Here is a 24,718-nt window from a genome sequence, read left to right as displayed (position 1 = left end):
AGGTCAAAGGACAGCTTTAGGGAGTTGGCTTTCTCCTTCTACTATGGGTCCTGGGGATTGGCAGCAAGCACCCTTACCTGCTGAGCTAGCTTACTGGCCCCGCATCCTGGCATTTCACATAGTACTACGTTTGCTGGAGTTGGCACACACTGTAGTCCCTATGTATGGACATGAATTTCTCCAAGGTGGCTGTTTTCTCAGGCAGTGTGGCCACTGGGGAACCTCAAATGGGGACCTCAGGCAGATGCTGAGCAGTTCTGGGCTTCGTGAGGGTGGCAGTGGAGGACAGGAGACCCTGTTGCCTTAGGGCTATGTGGGGCCTGATAACAGGTCTGTGCACCCCAGTTCCTCCCCTATGAGTGGGGGGTGGGCAGGCTCAGAGGACCCTTGTTTTCCCCTGGCTTTAAGTACAACAGAAGGTGCACTGGCTTGTATTTTTGAAATCAAGGTCATGTTTTTAAATTTGAGTTAAGTATTCAATACTATCAACAGAACTGCCACGGGTAACCTGATACACACAATACACACTTCTTTTTATTTTCCCTTTGGGCTCATTTCCTTGGCAAAATTACAAGGCAATAAATGGTCAATTATATATATATGTAAAACTGGGGTTTGAAACTGGGGCTTTTCTGTATGCTAAGCAAAAGTTCTACCACTGAGCTACATCCCAGTCCTGATTTTTTAAAATTTATTTTGAATTCATGTGTGTGTGTGTGTCTGCACTATATGTGTGTGTGGAACTGGTTCACCATGTGGATTTGGGGATCGAACTCAGGTCGTAAGGCTTGGTGGCAGGCGCCTTTACCCGATAAGCCATCTTGCTGGCCCATTTTTTGTTTTTTAAGATAGGCTCTCACTATGTAGGCAGGCTGGCCTCAGTTTCTCCTGACTCCCCCTGAGTACTGGGATTAGGGGCATGTACCATTATACCTGGTTAGGGTTTTTCATTTTTTCAGTGTCATGCTCTAGGTTTCATTCCCAGTGTAGTATGATGGAACTGGGGATCTCACATAGGGGCATGTACCATTATACCTGGTTAGGGTTTTTCATTTTTTCAGTGTCATACTCTAGGTTTCATTCCCAGTGTAGTATGATGGAACTGGGGATCTCACATATGCTAATCAAGTGTTCAACCATGGAGCTATGGTCAGTTCTGTATTACATGCGACCAGCTCAGTTGCCAAATCCCAAGGCCCAGAATGGTCCCTCACCTTGGTCAGATATTTTTCAATGAGCTTTACCTGTGGCAGAGACTGAGTTCTATCAGTTGCTCATCCTAAGTATTTTTTTTGTAATGAAAAATGCTGTGGACTTGAAGATGTTTTCCAAGGAGAAATTCTGTCGGTCCCTCTGGCCTCCACTCTCCCACACTGTGCCTGTCTCACATGGTCACAATGACAGCATTTTGCATTCCTTTCCTATGAACATGAGACTTTTTGCATGTGGGTGCAGAGGTGATGCTCAGGGCCTGCTCCACGTCCAGTGTGAGCATCCTCATTATTAACTATCCACAGCAGACACACGAGCCACCCACTTCACCAGGAACAGGTTGGTTCTCGGTCTTTCTCAGGACTTATCCTCATAAGATGAAGTACCAGAGGGTCTCTGAGGCACAGAGCTTCCTGGCTTTTAAGTAAAGAGAAGACAAAGTCTAGAGGCAAAGGAGTGCCCCTGCCCTCCAGGGACTGACCTTGAGCCTCCCAGGGCAGGACAAGATCCAGATCTGAGGCCAGAGGAGATGCTGGAAGGTACAGCAGAGGAGGCATGGAGGGCAGAGGGAGAAGCCCAGGTCCAGGGAGACAGAGACACAAGAGAAACAGCAGTTGAGAACCTCTTCAGAGGCGACCCAGCCCAGGAAGTGTATAGGGCCCTCCCAGGGAGCACCCCAGGGCAGCATGCTCCCTGAGTCCTCAGCGGGGCTGCGGGCCACTTGCAAGGGCCCCGTGGAAATATGGGGCTGCAGGGCCAAGGCTGGTGGCATCGGATGTCGGGTGTCTCTGCAGTGGCTCACCTTCTGAGGAGCTGTCCTCTGTGAAGTAGTGGGTGGCCTCCAAGGCTGACTCAGCTTCTTCTGGGATCAGAGCTGTATTCCAAGAGAAGGAACAAGTGTAGACAGGAGACAGTGTGATACCTCCTCAAAACAAACCTCCTGGAACCCTGGTCAAAGACCACCTTCTTCCTATCATCCCCCTCCAGGCCCAGCACCTTCAATTCTAACATCTGCTTAAAGTTTTAATGGAGCTGGTCACATTTTTGTTGTTTTTTGAGACAGGGTTTCACACTATAGCCCAGGCAGACCTCCAACTCCCATGCCATGTGACATGCTGTTTTTACTTTATACTCTGGCATCAAGCCAGATCAGCCTGTCCCACTCATTTGCTGCTGTAACTGCCTCATCCTGAGGTTGCAGATCCCTATGGTTCTACGTGTATATGTGATCTATTCTCCCTGTTGTGCAGAGGGGCATGCAGCAAGTGAGGGGGTTAACAGTGCAGGACACAGAGGGAGGGGTGGCAGGGCCCACAGTCCTCCAGAACCAAAGTGTCCCAGTGCCCTGGCTGAGGCACAGTAGGCTAAAGTGGCTCAGGTTGGGGCAGCCACACCACATTCCCTGGACTGTGGGATGTGGCCCAGGTCTCCTGGCTTCCACTGGCCAGAAGTGGGCCCACAGCTTAGCCCTGCCCCACAGCCCTTTCAGCTGTGCCAGCAAAGCAGTCTTTGTGGCGCTTTAGTCAGAGGTCTGGGCACTGCTGCAGACAAGTGAGAGGCTGGGCTGTGTGGACATGTGTGACACCCAGCTCTGTGATCTAACATTTGCTCTGGGTGAGTTCTGATGGCAGATACTGCATGCAACTCAGGGGTGGGTACTGGAACCTGGGGCAATTCCAGTGAACCAGTGGAACCATCACTCCTAAGGGACTCTTCCTTAGTGGACTCTCTCAGTGGCCACCCTTGCTGAGCCAGGTGACCTCTGGCCACATACTGCAGGACTCTGGGGCTGTGGCTCTGGTCAGCTCCTGTGAGTGCCTCTCCTTGGTTCAACTAGCTGCCCACAGGAAACAGTCTACACTGACCATGGCTCTAGCACTGAGAGAGGCCAGAAATGGGCCTCCCTCATATGCACATGAGGCTACATGGCAGGATCCACAGGGCAGTGGCCCAGGCTGACACTCTTAGGATAAACAGAAACCCTTGAGAAATTAAGGACAAATTAAAGGTCCTGGTGTCACCCTGGCATCTCCATTCACTGCTCCTGTCCTGCTGTAGCTTCTGGGTCATGTTGGAATCTTCCTCCATGTCCCTTTCCCATCCCGCGCCTGTGTTCCTGTGTTCAGACCACTAGGGAAGACCGCAACCCCAGCCCCTCCCTGACACAGGCAGGCAGCCTCCTCTCTGTGGAGCTCACTTTTCACCTGCTGCCTCAAGGGCCAAATGTCCCAGAGGCTGGTAGTTCAGTGGTGCCTCTCCAACTATGGACTAGTGAGAGGCCCATGGGAGGTGGCCTGAGGTTCTCACCTGGGGGAAGGTGCAGCTTGTAGAGTGCCTTGAGCTTCTCTGTGAGGTCCCCGTGGTACATGCTACCTGTGGAGAAGGCCAGGGAGGAAGCCATATTGTCAGGAGGGTTCCAAAGCCATGCTGCAGGCCATGTCCCCACACCCTTGCTTGTGGGCTTTAGTGGAGACTCTTTACAGCCTGGGCAGGCCTGGCTCCTCCCTAGTCAGGTCTCCAGGCCTGCTGGAATGAGCCCTGGGCCCCCTGCTTTCCTTGGACCCTGTGGAAGAACTTAGCCTTCCTCTGGGGCCAGAAACCCCAGGCTAAGGGAGGGAGGGAGAGAGGACAGGGTAGGACAAGGTTCCCAGTGGACTCTAGCTTCTCTCCAGTAGAGAAACTGCTGTGCCCTGTGAAGGGCCAACAGGCTCAAGGCTTCCCTCTGCTGGCTGCATCAGGAGCAGGCATTTAGTAAGAGGGTAGGTGGGCAGTCTCTAGCCCAGGCAGGCTGGGAGACACTCACTCATCCCTGTCACAAATTCCTTGAAGTTGATCAGTGAGTCCTTGTTTTGGTCGAGGAGGCGGAACATGCGGCCTGCCAGCACGGACGTGTGCGAGCCACAGGCCCAGGGTATCAGGCTGGTGAAGAGTTCCCGAAACTGGCTCCCGTCAATCCGGTACTGCTCCAGATAGGGCAGGCTGGGGTCCCGGTGGACCGCTGCTGTGCGGCTACCACCCCAGTACTGGCTCGCCAGATGCTTGGCCTGTGGGGGACACCTTCTGGTGAGCTAGCCTTTTGGACCCTGGCTGTTAGGATGACCAGGGTGTCCATCCTGCTCTGTCCACATCTGCACAGTCTTAGGGTGGAAAACCTCAGTCCTCACAGGCAGCACTCATCATGCTAGTGCACAACAGACAGAGCACTTGGGCAGCCTGTGAGGGGGCAGGCCTCGCTCTACTGTTCTGACACCAAGGCCACCCTGGGAACCGAATCTCTGGGCAGCTGGGGAGGACCACAGGGAATGGCAACAAGAACAGAGGGGCAGCTGCATGTGATGGCATGTGCCCACAGTCCCCGCATGCATGTGGGCATGTGCCCACAGTCCCCGCACTCAGGAGGCTGAGGCAGGAAGATCACTTGACCTCAGGAGTTCAGCTTAAGGCCAGCCTGGGCAACACAGGGAAACCTCAACTTAAAACACAAAAATAAATAAAAACAAAACACCCATCTACCCACCCAACCAATTAGTCAACAACCACCACCACCACCACCATCACCACCAAAATCAAAACCCAAACCCAACCAACTAAAGGGCAGAGTGAACTTTTGTCCTAGCCTCTTCCTCAGTCTCTTCTCCCTCCTTTTAATATACCCAAGATTTGTGTGCAGAAACCCTGATTCACCCTTGGGCCAATGGATCACAAGGGTGGCAATCACCCCCCATCACTGGCCCACTACCTACAGTTCCTAGATTGTCACCCCAATGACTGACACCAGGTCTTTTGCAGAAACTACTTGGAAAGAAAAGTCTACTTCCACTGGGGTTCCTGAGAGCATGACCCTGGAGCAGCTCAGGACAAGTCTGCCATTCTCACAGAAGAGCAGCCTAGAGGCAGTTGGAGGGGGGAGCCTGAACTCAGCCAGGCCAAGCTGTGTAACTGTTCAATTACATGAGCTCATGTATTCCCTCTTCTACGTGAGCTCATTTGACTATCTTTTCTGCCATCTGAGTGTTCTGCTGGAGCTGGGGCGATAGTAGTCAGCCAACTGAAAGCATGAGAACCCGACTTTGATACCTGAAAACCCATGTAAAAAAGCTGGGTGTGTGGGGTTGGCAAGATGGCTCAGTGAGTATAGGCGCTTGCCACCAAACCTGATGACCTCAGTTTGATCCCTGGGACATACAGTGAAAGGAGAAAACTGACTTCCACAAGTTGTCCTCTGACTTCCACACATACAATAAATAAATGGTACTAAGATTTTTTTTAAAAAAGCTGGGTGTGGTGGTATGCACTTGGAATCCCAGTGCTGTGAGGCGTAGACAGGAGGATCCTGAGGCTCACTGGTCAGTCAGCCTAGTCTACATGGTGAGCTAGAGACTGTTTCAAAAAACACCTGAGGTTGTTCTCTGGCCTTTACACCCACATGTGCAAGTAAGTGCACACACACACATGCACACGCACACACACACACACGCACACACATGCACACATACACACACGCAGTACACGCACACACACATGCACACACATGCACACACGCGCACACACACACACGTGTTCTAAATGCCAAGGATTAAATTCTACCACATGTAGTTCACAGTAACTGTAACTTTGGACAACTGACATCTCTCCTGGCAGGGAGCTGCTGTTCTGAGGATGCACGTAGGGGGCTACCCTGGGTACTTGTCCTGCCCTTGCTCTTGGTTGTCACCTTAAACACCATGTAAAGGTCCTCCAGCTCTTCGATTGAGAAGCCAATGTCCCCTGGAATGGCCCGAACCTGGAAGGAAAGATGAAAATGGCTGAACTAAGAGCCTACTGCAGTATGAGACGACGCTTGTTCTGGGAGAGTTCTCAGGTGCACAGGGCCAGAGGCCTGATCTGTCCTTTTTTGGTCACCAGCGGCCAAACATGTAAAGGTGGGTCCACTCAGGAAAGGGTGCACTCACATGCTCACACTCTCCACCACCTGCCAGTCAGTTCCCACTCCTGAGCCTCTTCCTGGGATGGGCGCTGGAGGGCTCATTCTCTCCCAGAGGCCCAGTTGAGGGAGATAAGGTGATGGATGACTACTTAGCTCTAGCTGCCTGGGAGGGGTCTCTTTGGAAGGCTCTTATAACTTGCCAGTCAAATCTTTTTATTTCAGCTAGCCAGAATTGGTTGTGTCCATTGCTCAGGGCGAATTTCCCTGAAAGTCCTAGAACCCTGAAGAAGCGTTGGAAAAAATGGAGGCAAAGTACAAGGTCCCCGCCTCCCCAGGGCAGAGACCATGACCAGGTTTAAACAGAGCACAAGGTGGCAGAGGCTTCCCACAGGCATGTGTCACTGCCCTCAAGCAGAAGCAGGAACCCATGGCAAAGCCAGGCTGGGAGGAGGAACCCATGGCAAAGCCAGGCTGGGAGGACTTGGCTCAGGCAAAGCCAGGCTGGGAGGAGGAACCCATGGCAAAGCCAGGCTGGGAGGAGGAACCCATGGCAAAGCCAGGCTGGGAGGAGGAACCCATGGCAAAGCCAGGCTGGGAGGAGGAACCCATGGCAAAGCCAGGCTGGGAGGAGGAACCCATGGCAAAGCCAGGCTGGGAGGAGGAACCCATGGCAAAGCCAGGCTGGGAGGACTTGGCTCAGAAGACGCTTGGCCTCAGGGTAGGAGGTGAAAGGTACTTCTCTCTAAGTAACCAGGACCAGAAGTGCCCAGGGCCTCTCCCTACTGACCAAGACTTTTACCCACTCTGTAGGATTCCAGGCCCACACAGCATCCTGGCTATGACAAAGGTACCAAGGCAGCGCCAGGGACAGGGCAAAAGTGGGGCCCTGCACACCTCTGGGAGGGGCATTGGAGAGGGCCCCAGCAAAAGTAGCCTACTCAGGCCAGCCCTGTAGCCCAGTGTACCAGGGATTACCATCCACCTCACCAGTGACCGTACCACGCTTCTCTTGGCTGTGTCCTCCAAAGACTGGATCACCTTCAGCCTCTGTTTAAACCGCATCTGTTCAATGTCGTTGGCCCTCAGGCTGCTGAACTTCTACAGGCCGAAGGTGAATCGGTGAGGCCAATGGCAGAGGGCATAGTCCCCTGCCGCACTTGCCTGTGCCTACCCCAAACTAAAGGCCATAGGGAAACAGTGTGGCCAGGATGACCATGCTGGGAGCTGACCTCATAGGACACTTTCAGGAGGTCAAAGATGTCCACCTCTGCAGGAGGCTCATCTCCACTGGTCAGCAGAGCATGGAGGTGTGGGATAGGAGGAGAGACACTCTGCTTGTTCACCACATTGTCTAGGTATCTGCAAAGATCAAAGGAAAGTGATCTAGGCTACCTCCAACCAGAGTATGTCAGCCATAGCTAAGAGCTGGGGCAGAGCCAAGAGCTGGGGATCCTGCAGGCAGGTGGTGGTGTGCCCCAGTGTGCCCCAGCAGGTTGGGGAGTTCTTCAGGGAATGGAGAAAAGGCCTCCCTGCCCACTGAGGCCTAAGCTCTAACTCTGAGGGTGCTAGGCTCTCTTCTGGGAGCCCCATGGATTCCAGAGCCTACCTTATTGTGCGGACAATGTGCTTCCTCTCTGATGGGTCACGAGAGCCTGGCCAGGGAGAAGCATGGAATCCCAGGAGAAAATTGAGGGGTAAGGACATGCTACGCTCCTCCAGGACAGTCTTGGGGGCAGGGTCTTGCTTTGGCTAGCTAGCCTAGGCTTTCCAGGATGAGCATGACTGACACTCAGGTCAGAGAGGCGCTCTAGTTCCTACCCTTCCCAATGGCATTGTCAATCATGTCCAGTAGGACACCAGCTCCTCAGGAGGGCTCAGTCTCTCTTCACTGCAGGGACAGAGGCATGAAACCCAGGTTCAACTGTGGTCACAACTGACTGTCCTGATGTCAGGGGACCAAGAGTTAGGTCAGAGGAGAGGAGGGAGGGAGCAACCCTGCCAGGTCTCCAGGTAAGTGCAGTGACCTAGGCTATCCTTGGTGGCCAGGAGTGTTCCAAACTGGGCCATATGGAGCTCAGGGCATGGGCCAGGCTGAGGCCCAATGAGTAGTGATTTGAAGGCCAGGCTGAGGCCCAATGGGGAATGAGGTGAAGGCCAGGCTGGGGAACTTGGGCAACTTCTTTGTACAGAAGGCAACCACAACAGGGGGATTTCCCCATGCCTAAAGATGGGGTAGATCTGGGGGGTTACTGGGAAGGACTAGAACAGAAGTCCCCTGAAGAAGCAGGTCAGGCCCAAGGAAGAGGCTATATGCTGAGGCAGTGGGGGTGAATAAGAGGCTGGATTCCAGGTAGAACCTAGGGTAGATGAGGTATGGGGACCAGGAGAGGGAGCCAGGTGAACCTGAACTTTGTGAGTCAGTCTCATTCAGCTGTCTTGCAAGCCTCCTCTGTCTGGGGAGAGAGTGGTGCTGCTGAGCTTGGAGGGGACGGCCAGACAGCTTAGTGTAGAGAAAGCTGCCTAGCCTGGGCTAGAGGTTGGAGACCTTGCTGTGCCACCATCTCCTGACCACCAACAGGACTGCTATCACCACCGACTCTCAGCTCTGGGTCTGTTCTCTGAGACCACACACTTGAGTGGAAGTCTGCAGCCAGTGTGCTCTGGCCCACTGGCGTCTTCAGTCTCTCCCAGCTCTAACCACTCTGAGTACTCTGGGTTCCCACCTGTAAAGTTCTCTCCTGCCCCTGGATCCCTCCACTTAGTCTGATACTTGGGGACATGGCACTGGATGTTGACTGAGGGCTGGGAAGGGGTTGGGGTCTGTTGCCAGCTCCTTGGCAGCAGGAGGAACACCAGCTTGGTTACCTGCCCAGCACGAGGAGCCCCCGCCCAGTTGGTTACCTGCCCAGCACCGTCATGGCCTCGCCCTCGTCGCTGCAGTCCAGCAGCTGCTCCATGTTGGCATCCAGCACAGCCAGGGCCACTTGCAGGACCACCCTGATGCCTTCATAGAAGAAGCAGTCAACAATGACCACAGCACTCTCGAAGGGCATGACGCTCAGGAAGAGGGTCAGGAACCAGGACAGCGAGATGCTGGAGATCACCCCTAGGTCCTGCATCTTCTCTGAAAGCTGGGGTAGGATGTCTCTTGTGAGCTCTTCGAAGATGCCTTGGTCCACGAGGGCTCCTGAAAACGAGACAGGAGGCCAAGTATGAGTCCAGTTCCAGGTCCTCAAGGAGATGCCCTATAGGACCCCACTGGTTCTTATCTACCTCTGGACCTGCCAGCTCTGCTTACAGTGAGGGTCGGGGGGGGGTTGTACATAGAAAACAGAAAAAGAATCTTTGTAATAATTCTTTCTATAGTTTCCATATCACAGTGAAAAAAAAAAGATTTGTTCTAAGGTACAGTGGCCCCTTGGCACCCACAGGCATAGTTTCAGCATCCCTTCAGACAGCAGAGTTGTCCAATGCTCAGAGCAGGCAGTGCACAGTGGTTTCACAGGACTTATGCACACCCTCCTGCACACTTTAAATCACCTCTAGATGACTCATAATGCCCACTGTGGTATAATGCTATGAATAGTTTTATACTGTGTTATCTAGGGAAGAATGAGAAGGGGGAAAAAAAAGTCTATGTATGTTCAGTACAGATGAAGTTCTTCCTCCTGAATATCTTTGGTCAATGCTTGGTTGAGTCCATGGATGTATAATCTAGAGACAGAGAAAGGCTGACTGCATTTTCTTTTGGAAACACTAATTTCTTTCCCTAGAAACATCGGAAGCAAGCAGTGGCTTCGGTGGCTTGTTACCTGGCCTGATGCTTGTGGACACATACAAAGGTAAACAAAGGACAGCAAGGATGACGACCCTAGAAAGAAAGTATAGGGGAGGTCGTCCTAGAGTTAAATACATATGTGAGAAAATCCATTTGTAAGTCCACTTCCTTCTTAAAAATTTTCTTTAAAAGTCTTATTTTTAGCTGAGCATGGTGGTGCACACCTTTAATCCCAGCACTTGGGAGGCAGAGACAGGCAGATCTCTGTGAGTTCAAGGACAGCCTAGTCTACATAGTGAGTTCCAGGACAGCTGGGGCTACAGGGAGACCCTGTAGAAAAAGAAAAAGACCCAAAGAAAGACCCTCCCCCGCCAAAAACCTTATTTTTAGTTTTAATTATGTGTATATGTGTGTGTGAAAGTGGATGTGTGAGTGCAAGTATCCATGGAGGCCAGAAGAGGGCATCGGATCCCCTGGGGCTGGAGTATAGGTGGTTGTGAGCTGATATGGTGCTGGGCACTGAACTCAAGCCTTCTGAAAGAGTAGTGTATGCTCTTAACTGCTGAGCCATCTCTCTAGTCCCTTCCAGGTGGAATTTAGTTTTATTTATTTATTTATTTACTTGTTTGTTTCTTTAAAAGACAGGATCTCGGGGGCTGGAGAGATGGCTTGGCAGGCACGACACGGGTGCACTCACATACATACAGGCAAAACACTCATATACATAAAATAAAAATAATAAATATTTAAAAAAAAAAAAGACAGGATCTCCTTGAAGCTGCAGCTGGCTAAAAGTTTCTATGTAGACGAGGATGACCTTGAACTCTCAGAGATCCACCTGCCTCTGCCTCCTGAGTGCTGGGATCAAAAGTGTGCACCACCACACCCAGCAGGCATGTGGACTTTAAAAAAAAATTTTATTATTATTATTTTTATGTCTATGTGTGTATTGCCTGCATATAGGTAAGTACACCCGAGTCGTGCAATGCCCACGAGGGCAGAAGAAGCCATTGGATCCCCTGGAACTGGAGTTACGGACAGTTGTTAGCTGCTGGGATTCGAACCTGGGTCTTTGGCAAGAACAACCATTGTTCTTAACCGCTGAGCCATCTCTCCAGGCCCTGGCATGTGGTCTTTTAAAAACCCACCAAATACATGCTGTCTTCTAACTCTCACTCTAGCCATCTGAGAACTCAGAGTTTGGAGGGGATCCTGGACCCTGGAGGCAGAGGGCTGGGGGTCTGTTTGGCCACCCATTTCTTGTCTGTGAGATCCTTTTTCAGTTCCCTAGTCTGTTAGGTGGCCTGCAGGATGGCTGAGAGGCATATGGGAGTTCCAGTGGGAACTGGTCAAGGTGGAGCCTGGCTCGGGAAAGGGACGGAGCTACTGGGCAGATGGAGGGTCAGGCAACTGGGGACACTCACCCACCACCCTGGTGTTGTAGTAGTCGGGCAACATGCGCTCACACAGGGCCACCAGGAGCCAGAAGGCTTCCTCCTCGCTGCCATAGAGCAGCAGCACTGAGGTCACAATGTTCATGGCCTGCAGGCAGAAACAGTGGTGTGTGTGTCACATTGCAGGCCACAGAGCAAAACGGTCTCCTCCCCGCACAGGCCTCTATCTGAAAGTCTGCCCCTAGCATCTAGCTACAAGAAACTGTCCCTGACCAACTCTGGGAAATCTGCCAACAAACAAATTCTCAGGAAATCAATCAGACAGAGACACCAGCCAGCCCCTTCAAACTGGGTCAGAAGGCATCAGGAAAACAGAGACATTAGCAAACACTTCCGCTGAGCGGTGGGATTGGAGAGGGAGCCAGGGTTAAGCCGTTGTGGGGAGTGTGCCAGGAGCCTGCAGGGAGGCTGGGAGTGCATACAACCCTTAGCTGATAGTAAAAAGAAGTTTCAAAGCAGGTGGCTTAGTTTTTAAAAATTATTTTAAGCCAATCTGCTGGCTTCTACAAACTGGTCACATGTCACATGGAACACTGGTTCTATAGTAGGTGGCTTTTAGGGAACTGGTTTCCTTGAAATCCAGACACAAGTTAAGGCCAACAGGAAGCTATTGATCTGGTAGGAAAATGTCCACTAGATTTAAAGACAAAAGCCACCAGAAAGATAAATAAAAACCACAGTGAGAGTCTACCGAACTCATGCCCTGTGGAAAAGAGCAAGTGTTAGAGACAAAGTAGAGAAGGGAGAACCATGTGAGCTGCTGGTGGGAATGCTAGATGGTGCAGCTGCTGTGGGAATGTGGACGCATCTCAAAAAGTTGAACATAAGAGTCAGGTGGCACATGCCTTTATCCCACCACTTGGGAGGCAGAGGCAGGCAGATCTCTGTAAGTTCCAGACCAGCCTGGTCTACATAGTGAGTCCAGGTCTGCTGGGGCTAGAGCCTGGAACAGGCATTTGTGCACTTAAACTCATAGCAGTTTGTTCACAATAGTTAAAAGGTGGAAGTAACTCAGATGACCATCAACAGATGGACAGACATAATGTGGTATTTAGCTACAATAGAATATCATTCAGCCCTTAAAAAGAAAAGAAATTCTGATGCATGCTACAATATGGATGAATCTTAAGGACGTTAAGTGAAAAGCCAGATACAAAAGGATAAATATTGCCAGATATGGTGGCATAAGCCTGTAACCCAGCATTCAGGAGGTAGGGGGTCTCTGTGAGCTGGAGGCCAACCTGGCCTATGTAGTGAGAGTTCCAGGCAGGCCAGGGCTACATAGTGAGTGGCCAGCCTAGGGTACATGAGACCGTCTCAAAAAAAAAAAAAGAGGATAGCTATCGTATGACTCTACTTGAATCATGAGGTTCATAGACTAATCAAGTGTACAGAATTAGTGCTTAATGGGTGCAGTCTCAGTTTGGGAAAATGAAAAGTTCTTTGGATGGACAGTGGTGACAGAGCTGCCCCACAATGTGTATGTACTCGATGTCACTGAACTGCATACTTAATAGTGGCTAAAATGGTATATTATGCATATTTTCCCATACATACAAAGAATACAATTACCATTATTTTCATTATTTTTTTAAAGAAATTATTATTTTTATGTGTATGAATATATTGCCTGCATGTATGTAAGTGCACCATGCGCATGCAATGCCTATGGAGGCCAGAAGAGGACATTGGATTCCCTCTAACTGGAGTTATGGATGGTTGTTAGCCACCACGTGAGTGCTGGGAACCCAACGTAGGTCCTCTGCAAGAGCAGCCCGTGCTCTTAAACCCCTGAGCCATCTCTCCAGCCCCTTGTTTTTGAGACAGAGTCTTGCTTTGTATCCTAGGTGAACCTTGAACTTGCAGCAATCCTTCTGCCTCAGACTTCCAAGTGCTAGGATTATAGGCATGAGCTAGCATGCCTGGCTAAATTCCATCTTTTCCTGAGTTAGGGTCCTTCCCAAGTGGAGGAGAAGGGTCACAGGTGTGTGGAGCCTCCCCAGGCCCAGGTTATAGGCACCTGCTCCTGGGAGACTGTGCTGGGAGATGCTATCTCTGAGCCTCTACAAGGCTCCTTTACCTGGCAGTAGCCAATCGTAGGGTTTCGGAATGCGTAGGCAGTCAGAACTCGCCGCAGTGCAGCGATGCCCAGCTCATTCTGGAAGGCAGGGTGCTCCGGCATGGAGCGGTGGAGGTCTCGCTCGATTTCCTCAGTAGCCAGGCTGTACTTTCCTGTGGACTTCTCCACTAGCTCAGCATAGTAGCCAGGGTGGGTGACCATCTCATTCCAGGCCCCTGGGGAGACACATGTGGCAGCTGTCTTTCTCCCTCCCAGTGCTTGGGAGATAGTAAGTCACAGGGTAGATTGGAGACATGAGGCCCTGATGGGGGAGAGGCAAACTCTGCAAGCAATTATAAGGTGTGAGGCCAAGTTTCCTTGGTGACTGCCCCTGAAAAAGGGTTACTCTGACCAGGAAGTTCAAATGGCTAACTTGCCTGTCTCCTGAAATGTTCCATGTAAGCCAAGGTGTGAATACGATCAGAGCCTGTCCCAAGGAACATAGGCTTCAAAGGAGTCTTCCTGCCTCCCATTGAGGACAGGAGGGTGCCACATACTGACAGCACCATCCTGGCACCTAGGACTCTGGACTTGGGCTTTTGCAACATCACTATGCCAACATTACAATGACCTGAATAAAACAGCCTGACTCTTTGTTTCTTGGGGTTTCTTGTTGTTGTTGTTATTGTTTGTTTGTTTGTTTTTGGTGTTTTGAGACAGGGTCTCCCTGTAGTATGGAACTCACTATGTAGACCAGGCTGGCCTTGAACTCAGAGATCCGCCTGCCTCTCCTCTAAGTGCTGGGACTACAGGCATGTGCTACCACACCCAGAAAAACTGCCTGACTTTTAATTTTATCTTTTTTTTTTTTTTTTTTTTTTTTTTTGGCTTTGTGAGACAGGGTCGTCCTGTAGCCCCAGCTGTCCTGGAACTCACTATGTAGACCAAGCTGGCCTTGAACTCACAGAGGTCCACTGCCTCTGCCTCTGGAGTGCTGGGATTAAAGGCGGGTGCCACCACGCCTGGCTGCTCTTTTTTTTTTTCTTTTTTTTAAAAACAGGGTCTCACCATGTCGTTCTGACTGGCCTGGAACTCACAGAGATCTGCCTGCCTCTGCCTCTGGGATTAAAGATGTGCAACACTATGCCCCAAAAGTTTTTCTTTTGGTGCTAGGGATTGGACTCAGGGTCTCACACTTACTTATGCACATGTTCAACCCAGCCCATCATATGGAGAACTCTGGGGACCAAAACTGGCCAAGCCAAAGCTGGGGGAAGTAGGGCCACTCACCAGAGAAAAGGAGCCACAGCTCTCCGCGGAGGCTCTCAGGAATGCCCTTCAGGACCAGCTCTCGAGTTTTGGCTGTGCGGTACATGCACATGCCACGTCCATACTCAAAGAAGTGGATGTTCCACGATTCCTCCTTCATCCTCTCCTTGGCCTGAGAGAAAAGGAAACTTGGGGCGTGGGGCTGGAGTGCCTCAGAGTGCTGAGGCCTAGGTGGCAACACTTTCCATCTTTTCTCTGAGCAAGGGCAGAAGCCTGTTATGTGAACTACCTGGGAAGTGCAATTAGCAAGCTCAGGTTTCAAGGCCATTACAGGTAAAGAGGGTGAAGATGCAGGAGCCCCCCACCATCCCATCTCAGCAGCGATGTATGTTCCTTTTAGAGGCCCAGAGCCCCGGAAGAACAGTGCAACTCCCACACAGGGCAGGCAGAGTGGCTGTCCCCAAGCCTCCCTGGTCCAGCTGACACTGCTGAGGGCAGACCAGAGAGCACACATATCCTGAAGAGCCACAAGGGCCACGGAGGCACAGCCCAGATGTGGCTCCAGCCTTCCTCCTAAGGCTCAGCTGAGGCATGTGCTGAAGAGCTCAAGGCTTACCCCCTTGGCGCCGAGGTCCTCCATGGGGGAGTTTCTCTGGAAGACTTTGAGCAGGCCCTGGGAAGCAGTAGGCACCTCCTGTGCACTGAAACTCAGGGGGCAGCTGAGGGGAGAGGACGGGCTGGTGGGTAGGTCTAGCGCCTCCTGAGGAGCTGGGAGAGACTAGAAAATAAAACAGGAAGGTAAAGTACCTAACGCCTGAGCTTTCTGGTGGGCCTCTGATGTATACCCCCATCCATATAGTCAGACAAAAACACCACCAAGGGTGAGTGGGGCACAGTACAGTGGCCTGGCTAAGTGGGAGGCTGCAGATGGGGCCCGATCTGCATTTCTTCTCTGGCAGGCTGGATACCTACATTTGTCCTTCCTGAAACCAAAGTCACCCACACTAGCAAGGGGCCTTTCACAGGGAACTGGCTCTTCTCTCAGTAAGATCAGAGTCCAGGAGGGAGACCTGGTGTTGCCCTGCTCCTCCTGAACTCCTGTCCTGTCACATTAAGCTGGGTGGCTCACAACTCCTGTAATTCCAGCTCTAGGGACTCTGAAGCCCACTTCTGGCCTCCCCAGCCACGTGCACACATGTAGCACATGCTCACAAATACACATATAAAAAATAAAAATAGGTCTTAAGGGTCTAGAGAAATACTTGCTGCTTTTGCAGAGGACTTGGGTTCAGTTCTCAGTACCCATGTGGTGGCTAACACCCATTCTTAACTCCAGTTCCAGGGGATGTGCCATCCTCTTTTGGTGTCCAAGAGCACCAGGCACACACATGGTACAATTACATACATGTAGGTAAAAGACTCATGCATAAAATAGAAGTAAAATCTTAAAAGTTTCCTGTCATATTAAGCATGCATGCAGGAGGAGGCCATGAACCTGAGGCTGTCTCCATATTGCGCGCGTGCACGTGTGTGTGTGTGTGTGTGTGTGTGTGTGTGTGTATGTGTGATGATGCTTGTGTGCAGGTCAGAGGACAACTTGTGGGAGTTACTTCTCTTCTTCCATGATGATACAGACTCCAAGGATCAAACTCAGGTCATTAAGCTTGGGGCAAGTGTCTACCTGCTGAGCCACCTTGCCAGCCCTAAAGGTTATTTTGGTTTTGTTTTTGCTTTTGGTAGAAACAAAAAAATCCAACCTCCATTTCCTATAGAATTTCAAGGGATCCAGTTTTTATTTAATTTTTATTAAGATTTTTTTATTCATGTATCTCACACACCCACATGTGTAAGTACCTGCAAAAGCCAGAAGTAGTATTGGATCGCCTGAAGTTGGTGTTAGAAATAGTTGTAAGCTGCCTGACATGGGTGCTGGGAAATGAACTCAGGTCCGCTAGAAGAGCAGGAAGCATGCTTAACTCCTGAGTCATTGCTCCAGCCCCCTCCCCCCAGTATAAATTCTAAGAGAGTATAAATTTTTGAGACAGGGTCTCTCTATGTGGCCCTGGCTGGTCTGGAACTTGCTATATAGACCAGGCTGACCTTGAACTTGTAGTGACCCTCTTGCGTCTGCCTTCTAGGTGCTGGGATTACAGATGTGCCACCATGCTGAGCCCAAGAGCATGAGCTCTGTCTGATCTGTTCATTGCTCTGTTCATAGGTCCTGGAAGAACAGCTGGTACCTAACAGGACTGCAGTGACGACATGCTGGACAAACCAATGAGTGCTTGGGAAGTCTAGGCCACCATGCCGGCCTTGTAAAGGTAGGGCAGTACTACCCTCCTAAGCCTCATAGCCCCTTTCGACTTTTGGTATTGCTAGGGGTGGAAATCAGGGCCTTGTGCACGCTACATCCCTATCCTCCCACTCCTTTTTTTTCTGAAACAGGGTCTTCCTATAGCCCCAGCTGTCCTGGAGCTCACTATGTAGATCAGGCTGCCCCCTCCTAATCTCACAGAGATCCACCTGCCTCTGTCTCCTGAGTGCTGAGATTAAAGGCGTGCACTGCCATGCCTGGCTAAAGCCCTTGCTTTTTCCAGACAGGAGCTCACTAAATTGCCTAGGCTGGCTCTGAACTTGTGACCCTCCTATCTCACCTGGGATCACAGGCATGTGTTACCCGTGCTGTAAGATTCTGTACTCAGCTTGACTAATTTTGTAGTGGGGCTGTTCTGTGACTGCAGGATGCTCAGCAGCATCCCTGGTCTCTGTGTACTAGAGGCTATGAGTCACCGTCCAACCCAGGGCCCACAGCATGCAACACAGGTAGGGCTCAGGGAGGAGGTCAATGGTTGCACCTGGAGGCTCTTCATTTGGTCATGCTGCTCCCAAGGGGCTTCCTCACCTCTCGGGCGGGGTCAACAATGCTGGCTTTCATGTCCCCTATGCTGCCTCCTGACTGCTTGGATGGCGTTTTCTGCAGGAAGTCGGAGATCCTCTGAACTAGGAAGTCCCTGTCTTTCAGGTTGGCAAACAGGAAGGTCATTTTACTCTTGGTGCTGATGGACAGAGGGCTTGGCAGAACACTGGAGCTGTCGGCTTTTTCGACAATGGTCACCTGTGGGAATGAGAGCAGGCACTTGGGCATTACACGTATATGTGTCGACAGGGATGAGTACATTGGCCTTGCAGAGGGATGATGTCAATGTAAATGCTTAGCTCAGTTGCTGGCCCCAACCCGGTTTTCAAAAGATAACCAGTTAGCCTTGTCCCCAGAAGCATGTGAGCAGCCCCTTGTTGCCAGGAAACATCAGGGTATCCTTGAACTCACAGAGATCCACCTACCTCTGCCTCCTGAGTGCTGAGGATAAAGGCTAGTGCCACCACACCCAGCCTCCAGAGAACACTTTCTGACAGCTTGTCCCAAAGCTCAGCTCTGATTGCAAGGTGTGCAGAAAGTGGACCAGGTGTAAGGGCATGGGATGGGCTTTCAGTGGGTGCCTCTGTAGGGCCCAGCCCCAGTGGGACAGTGGGAACATAGGCTTGGCCTCATCACAAGGGGTAAGTGCTGGCCACAGGGCAGGCTAGGTCACTGGCTGCTTTTTGCTGAACATGTCTCTAGGAAGGTAGTGACTGAGCTGTGACCTCTATCTTGCCAGGTGAGGAGCTCGGGGAAGAGATGGGGCAGAGGCACAGCAACCACTCTGAGGTGGGGGTGAGAGTGAGACTATCTGGAGAGGTTATAAAAGCTGGAGTGGACTGAGTAGGAGAGGGCAAGATGCAGAGAGAGAGAGAGAGAGAGAGAGAGAGAGAGAGAGAGAGAGAGAGAGAGAGAGACAGAGATTACCTTGGGATGTGTAACATTTAATGTGAGATTATATAAATATATATGAGTGTGTGTACATGCATGTATGTGAACACGTGTGAGACATGAGTATGTGGTATTTAAGTATGTGCAAGTATGTTATGTAGTGTGTATCTGTGGTGGATATATATGTATGTTGGAAACAGGTCTGTGTACAGTATCTGTGATGTGTGTATATACGTGTGTATCTGTGAGTGACTATGTATGTGTGACCATGTGTGGGGTCTGTGTGGAGGCCTGAGGTGGGCAGATGGCTTACTAAAGGTCTCACTGATTACAAGAAGCATTGGGGGCTTTCTAACCATAAGGAGAAGATGCTGGAGCATGCTAGGCAGGGTGTCACCACACTCTGACATTTTCAATTCTGCCGGGTGTGCTGGAAGGATATGTCTGAAGGGATTAGGTATGGTTAGGACCTTCCTCAGGTGTCCTAGGTGGTGGTTGTGGAGAAGAGAAGGACTCTGGAGGGAGTCCTGACCACATGTCTCTGGTTAGGACGCAGGAACAAGGAAGTAGTGAAAATCAAGGATGACTCTGATTTTATCTAGGCAGACTGGTGGCAGAATGTCACTTTGTGAGGGAAGGGTGTGAAGGGCATGACTAGGCGTGAAACCCAAGAGTCCACTGGGCACATCATGGAGCTGGCTGCTAAGGTGTGTGAGCAACCTGGCTGGGGCACCAAGAAGCAGGTGTGGGGATGAGTCAGCCTCTACTGAGCAGCTGCAGAGCTCTGACCCAACAGCACTGGCCGGGGCCACTGGGCTGCAGATGCTCACCTCTCTGAGGGGAATAATGAGGCGGCATGCGTCTTCTTCCTTGCTGGCGAAGCAGATGTAGTTGTTGGAGATGAACATCTGACCGGGGATGTGCAGCTTGTTGAATGGCGTCCACAGGGTACAGCCTGTGTGGCCATCCAGCCGCTCATCTTTGGGCAGCCGGAATGTGGCCCGGTAGCACTCATTTTTGGCTCGGGCATCCAGGTCTCTGAAGAAACAAAGTTGGAAGAGGGTGAACAAGAGTTTCCTCAGTTTCCACATTGGAGTCAGGCTCCTTGGGGACTACCAGTGAGCAAGTCAGGCCTGGGAATATTTGAGTTCAAGACATTCATGTGCCTTAAATGAGCAAAAAAAAAATTTTTTTTTTTTAAAAATTTGTTTTTTTTTTTTTTTTTTTTTAAATGGAGTTTTAAAAAAAAAAAAAAAAAAAAAAAAAAAAAGTGGGATTTTAGTAAGCACAGTGGGGCCTTTAATCCCAGTACCTGGGAGACAGAGGCAGGCAGAGCTCTGTGAGAGCAAGGCCAGCCTGGTCTACATAGGGAGTTCTAGGCTAGCTGGAGTTACAAAGAGACCCTGTCTCAAAAACAAATGGGCTGGAGAGATGGCTCAGCAGTAAAGATTATTGGCTGCTCTTGCAAGGGATCCAGGTTCAATTCCCAGGACCCACATGGTGGCTAACAACTGTCCGTAACTCCAGTTCTAAGGGAATCCAACAACCTCTTCTGACCTCTGAGGGCATTGCATGACATGGGTACACTTACACACATGCAGGCAATATACTCATGCACATGAAATGAAAATAATAAATAAAATATTAAAGCAAACAAATAAGCATCCTCTCCCCATCCAAAAAACCCCCCAAAACCTGAGATTTTTCATAAACCCATTGGGGGAGGGGTCACGCATGTTCTCTTGAGACTTGACTACCTTGAGAGGGAGGACTTTAGAGACTCTGCCGCTTGGTACTGAAGGACAGGCAGTTCCTACCTGTACCCAGCCTGGCTCAGGTCCAGCATGTCATTGGCCTTGAGGAAGTTTCTTTACCCTGAGAAGAACTAACTCCACCTTGAAACCCAGACAAGCTCTCCCACTAGGGAGGAGCAGCCCTAAACCAAAAATGTATGCTGGCTGTCATGAACAGAAATACTTCATGACTGATGGCTGTGGACGGTGGCCTGATCTGGCCTCTTCAGGGGCTATGTCCACATAGACATACCTTCCTCATTCCCAAGTGAACTTCTCATCTACCCTTGGCTGCCAGCAGCTTGACCAAGGGATGACCATGCACCCTGACCAGAGCCTGTCCACGAACCCTGGCTGACAGTGCTGGACACTACTGCAAGTTCCAGCCCCACTTCTTTTCTTTCTGGAAGGTCCACCTGTCACTGCCATCAGGAGAGTGACATCCTTGCATAATGTTCTGGTCTAGAAGGTGCACTATGGGGCTATGCTTTGGTCTGGGGGTGCAGCCCAAGAAATAGTCTGGTTAGGAGGAGGTCTCTGAACACACCAGCAGTGCTCACCCTGGCTGTGGCACCAATGAAACTTCTATGGACTCAGCCAAATGTGTGGATTTCCTGTGAAGCTGAAACCTGGGGCTCAAACAGAAGAGATGTGCAGTGCTGGCCCCTGTGATCCACCTCTTGACCACCCCCAAGGACAGACTGGCAGTGACCTGAGAATTCAGACCATGGTGGTGAAGGTCCTCTATATCCATCTCAGTGGGTGGAGGCTGTATACCACAAACACTTATTCACCAAAGTCTTCTAGATGCAGCCTCCTGGGGATCTTGGCATACCCTGACTAAGGTGGCTCACATCCTAGCTCCACTGCTTCCTAGTTAAGGGACCTCTCTACCACTCAGTGTCCTGACCTGATGCCTAGAGATGGTAAGAGTACCTTCCTACCATTCAGCTGTGAGAAACAGCATGAGGTACTTCCTCTTCACTGGTGGGAATCTGTGGCTCTCCCAATGTGCTACTGCAATGGTCTGATGCTGGCCTCCTTCCCAAGCAGGGGGCCTGTGAAGGCTGAATGTATAGACTCTCTCCATGTGCACTGATGTGCCACATGCCGGGTGCCAAGCAGGGTTAGTGGACCTGACCCAAGGGGGCCATTATCACTGTAGGATCATCCCACTTCCCAGGAGGGTGGCATACCGCTTCAGAGCTGAGATGTTCTTGTGTGGCCGGATGGGCCTGGGCAGAGCCTTGTCCTCCAGGAAGCCCTCACTGTCCAGCAGCTGTCGCATGGCCAGGTTGGCCAGCTGTTCCATGAGCTTGAAGGTCTCACCAATGTTGAGGAACATGGAGAAGAAGAGCTCCTGGTCCCGGGTGTCCACGCGGATGCTCTCGGGGAAGAGCAGAGTGGCATTCTTCTCCAGGCGTGTGACATCCACCCACTGCACCACCAGGCTCACTGGAAACAGCAGTGACAGATGCACCATCCATTACAAGAGGGCAAGGTAAGGCTCCTGACTCCCATCCACATCCAGAACTTACTCTCGAGGGTACTGCTCCCCAAGGGCACTATTTACTGCCACCCCACCATGCCTGAGCCTAGCCATGCTAAGACATACAACCAGGCTCGCTGCTGTCCAAGGCAACCGTACTTGATGAATGTCTGCCCCAAGTGGCTGAAGACTGAAGGGAATAAATGTGAGGAAACTAGCTGAGACCCAGGAGCCCCACTGGAGTGTGAGCCAAGTCAGCCAAGTCAGCAGCACAGAGCAGGATACTAGCCTCTGCAGGGGAGGTGAATGGCCTCTGCAGCCTCATAGAGGAAGTGACTGGCCTCTGCAACCTCCACAGAGGAGGTGACTGGCCTCTGCAGTCTCCACAGCTTCATGCTAAGGGCAGGAGGAGGGCAAGGACGGCAGGGAGGAAGACGGGCTCTGGAATGAGTGATCACAACTGGGTTAGCTTCAGAAGCTCTTTCTGGAGGGACAGTGGCAGTAGTGGGGGACTGATGTCTGGGCTGGGAGTGTGGCTTGCCTCCTAAGGTCTAGGTGTCCTGTAGGGAGGGACCTCCAGCAGGTGACCCTGACATAGGCCTGAGACTCTCTCTGAATAACCTAAAAGCACTTAGGGGAGATGTGTGTCACTGAGCACCTCCAGCTTAAATGAAAAGCAGGAGGCCTCACAGTTGCCCTGTGAAGGGTCCTACTAGTGGGCTGTAGGCATAACAAGGGCTGCCAGGGCAGGTATTGCTTGCATGCTCCCATCATGGATAGCTAAGGTGGCATCTGGGTTTTGGGGAGACTCCTCTGGTGGCACTGTGTGCACACAAAATATCTGGGGTGGAGAGGAGGGAGATTCATCAGGAATGTGGGCAGTCTGGAGAGGCTGTGATGTCAGGGAGAAAGGAGGGAGGAGCTGGGGATGATGTGGGGGGATACACAAAGGGAGTGCCTTCTACCCCACCTCCCCCGGGCTGGTGCTCACCTTCCTTCCCAAGCAGGAAGGAGTAGAAGCACAGGTGGTTGACGGTCAGGTAGAGCCAGCCCTGCCTGGGCACGCGGCCCTTCCAATAGCTGCAGGAGTAGTAGTTGACCAGCTTCTCACCCTCCGGCATCCCGAACTGCTTCCGCATCTTCAGCTCAGCTTCCTTGAATTTCCCAGGGTCCTCATCTCCCTGGGGCTGCAGATTCTTATTCTCTTCTGCAATGATACCCTGGAGGGAGATGACAGGACTCAGGGTCCACTGGGCATGCTCCTGTGCAGGTCAAAGGGAGAAGCAGAGTGCCCCAGGGAACCAAGACTCCTTTTTAGTCTTTTGATTTCTTGCTTTTAATTTTTATTTATTTATTTTTATTTTATGTGTATGAGTGTATTGCCTGCATGTGTGTAAGTCCACCTGTTTCGCACAGTGCCTTCAGAGTCAGAAGAGGGTGTTGGATTCCCCTAGAATTGAAGTTACAGGTGGTTGTTAGCCACCATGTGGGTTCGGGGAATCGAACATAGGTCCTTTCCAAGAACAGCTGATGCTCTTAATCGGTGAGTCATCGCTCCAGTCCCTATTTTTATTTCTTAATTTTTATTTTAGGTGTATGAATGTATTGCCTGCATGTAAGTGCACCTGTGTTGTGCAATTCACACAGAGGCCAGAAGAGGGCATGAATCCCCTGTAACTGGAGTTATGGATGGTTGTTAGCTGCCATATGGGTGCTGAGAATTGAACCTGGGTCCTCTGTGAAAGCAGCCAGTGCTCTTAGCCACTGAGCCATTTCTCTAGCCCTAATTTGAATTTTGAAAAATTTTATGTGTGTGCAGTGCTTGAGAAGGGCAGAAGAGGGTGTCAGAGTTACAGATGGTAGTAAGTTACGTGGGTACTGGTAACCAAACCTGGATCTTCTGAAAGAGCAGTCAGTGCTCTTAATCACTGAGCCATCTCTCCAGCCCCAGTTCCCTGGTGTTTTAAGGAATTAACTTTGGCTTTAGAGTTTCCATTTTCTTCTAACTTTCTGGTTTCTCTAGAGTACTTTTTCTAACTTACGGAACTGAGCATTTGGCTCATTAATGTTGCCATTTCTTCTTCTTCTTGTTTTTTTTTTTTTTTTCGGTCTTTTTGAGACCGGGTCTCCCTGTAGCCCCGGGTGTCCTGGAACTCACTATGTAGACCAGGCTGGCCTTGAACTCACAGAGATCTGCCTGTCTCTGTCTCCCGAGTGCTGGGATTAAAGGCGTGCGCCACCACGCCGGGCTCATTTCTTCTTTTATAGCATTTAAAGTTTTAACATTTCCCCTTGTGCACTACTTGCCTCAAACAACATCTGATGTATAGTATTTCAATGATCATTCAGTTCACATGTGTGGGCACACATGTGTATGTGCATGTACCTGTGAGCACATGTATATGGAGGCCTGAGGTTGACGATGGGTGTCTTCCTCGATCGTTTTCAATCATATATCAAGGCAGGGTTCCTCACTCGAACCCAGAGCTCACTGATTTAGTTGGTGAAGCTAGCCAGCTTGCTTTGGGGATACCTTGTTCCTGCCTTCTGTGTGATGGGATTACAGGTGGGCTGCCATGCCCACTTGGCATTAATATGGGTACTGGGGATCTGGCTCTGGTCCTCAAGCTTCAGGGCAAGTGTTTATACACAGAGTCATTTCCTCAGCCCCTCATTATTCCCACTGGCTGTCTTCAGTGTTCCCCGAAGGCTGATGCATTAGAGGATTCATCCTCAGAATGCCACCACTGGGAGGTGGGTCCAGGTGAAGGTTTTCTAGTCACAGAGGATATGTCTTGAAGATGGTATGGGGACCCCAGTTCCTCCCCCCATCCCTTTTCATGTCCTGGCTGTGAGGTGAACAGCTTTGCTCTGTTATACACTCATCCCATGATGTGCCCATACAGGCCAATGGGACTAAGACCACCAG

General features: G+C 50.9%; 1 protein-coding gene across 5 annotated transcripts in view; it reads right to left on the bottom strand.

Annotated features, from left to right (window-relative positions):
- The window catches only part of Tbc1d9b (TBC1 domain family member 9B), a 43,422-nt gene that overhangs the window by 4,907 nt on the left and 13,797 nt on the right, over positions 1 to 24,718 (bottom strand). For 2 of the 5 annotated variants that reach the window (XM_008852241.3, XM_029555610.1), the window contains exons 4-19: positions 22,781 to 23,009; positions 21,497 to 21,755; positions 19,338 to 19,545; positions 17,602 to 17,814; positions 15,316 to 15,477; positions 14,721 to 14,871; positions 13,452 to 13,666; positions 11,342 to 11,459; positions 9,041 to 9,326; positions 7,369 to 7,498; positions 7,139 to 7,237; positions 5,927 to 5,995; positions 4,016 to 4,256; positions 3,520 to 3,585; positions 2,015 to 2,086; positions 1,694 to 1,744 (exon numbers count right to left, since the gene is read on the bottom strand). In XM_008852241.3, the coding sequence (XP_008850463.1) occupies positions 1,694 to 1,744; positions 2,015 to 2,086; positions 3,520 to 3,585; positions 4,016 to 4,256; positions 5,927 to 5,995; positions 7,139 to 7,237; positions 7,369 to 7,498; positions 9,041 to 9,326; positions 11,342 to 11,459; positions 13,452 to 13,666; positions 14,721 to 14,871; positions 15,316 to 15,477; positions 17,602 to 17,814; positions 19,338 to 19,545; positions 21,497 to 21,755; positions 22,781 to 23,009 (2,569 nt within the window). The remainder of the gene's footprint in view (positions 1 to 1,693; positions 1,745 to 2,014; positions 2,087 to 3,519; positions 3,586 to 4,015; positions 4,257 to 5,926; positions 5,996 to 7,138; positions 7,238 to 7,368; positions 7,499 to 9,040; positions 9,327 to 11,341; positions 11,460 to 13,451; positions 13,667 to 14,720; positions 14,872 to 15,315; positions 15,478 to 17,601; positions 17,815 to 19,337; positions 19,546 to 21,496; positions 21,756 to 22,780; positions 23,010 to 24,718) is intronic. The other 3 variants (XM_008852242.3, XM_029555611.1, XM_029555609.1) reach the window with 2 other exon arrangements.

The sequence above is a fragment of the Nannospalax galili genome, unplaced genomic scaffold (genome assembly GCF_000622305.1).
Source record: "Nannospalax galili isolate Female #2095 unplaced genomic scaffold, S.galili_v1.0 scaffold1206, whole genome shotgun sequence".
NCBI classification, from domain to species: Eukaryota; Metazoa; Chordata; class Mammalia; order Rodentia; family Spalacidae; genus Nannospalax; species Nannospalax galili.
Note: the sequence above shows the minus strand (reverse complement) of the source record. Positions and strands in the feature narration are given on the sequence as shown.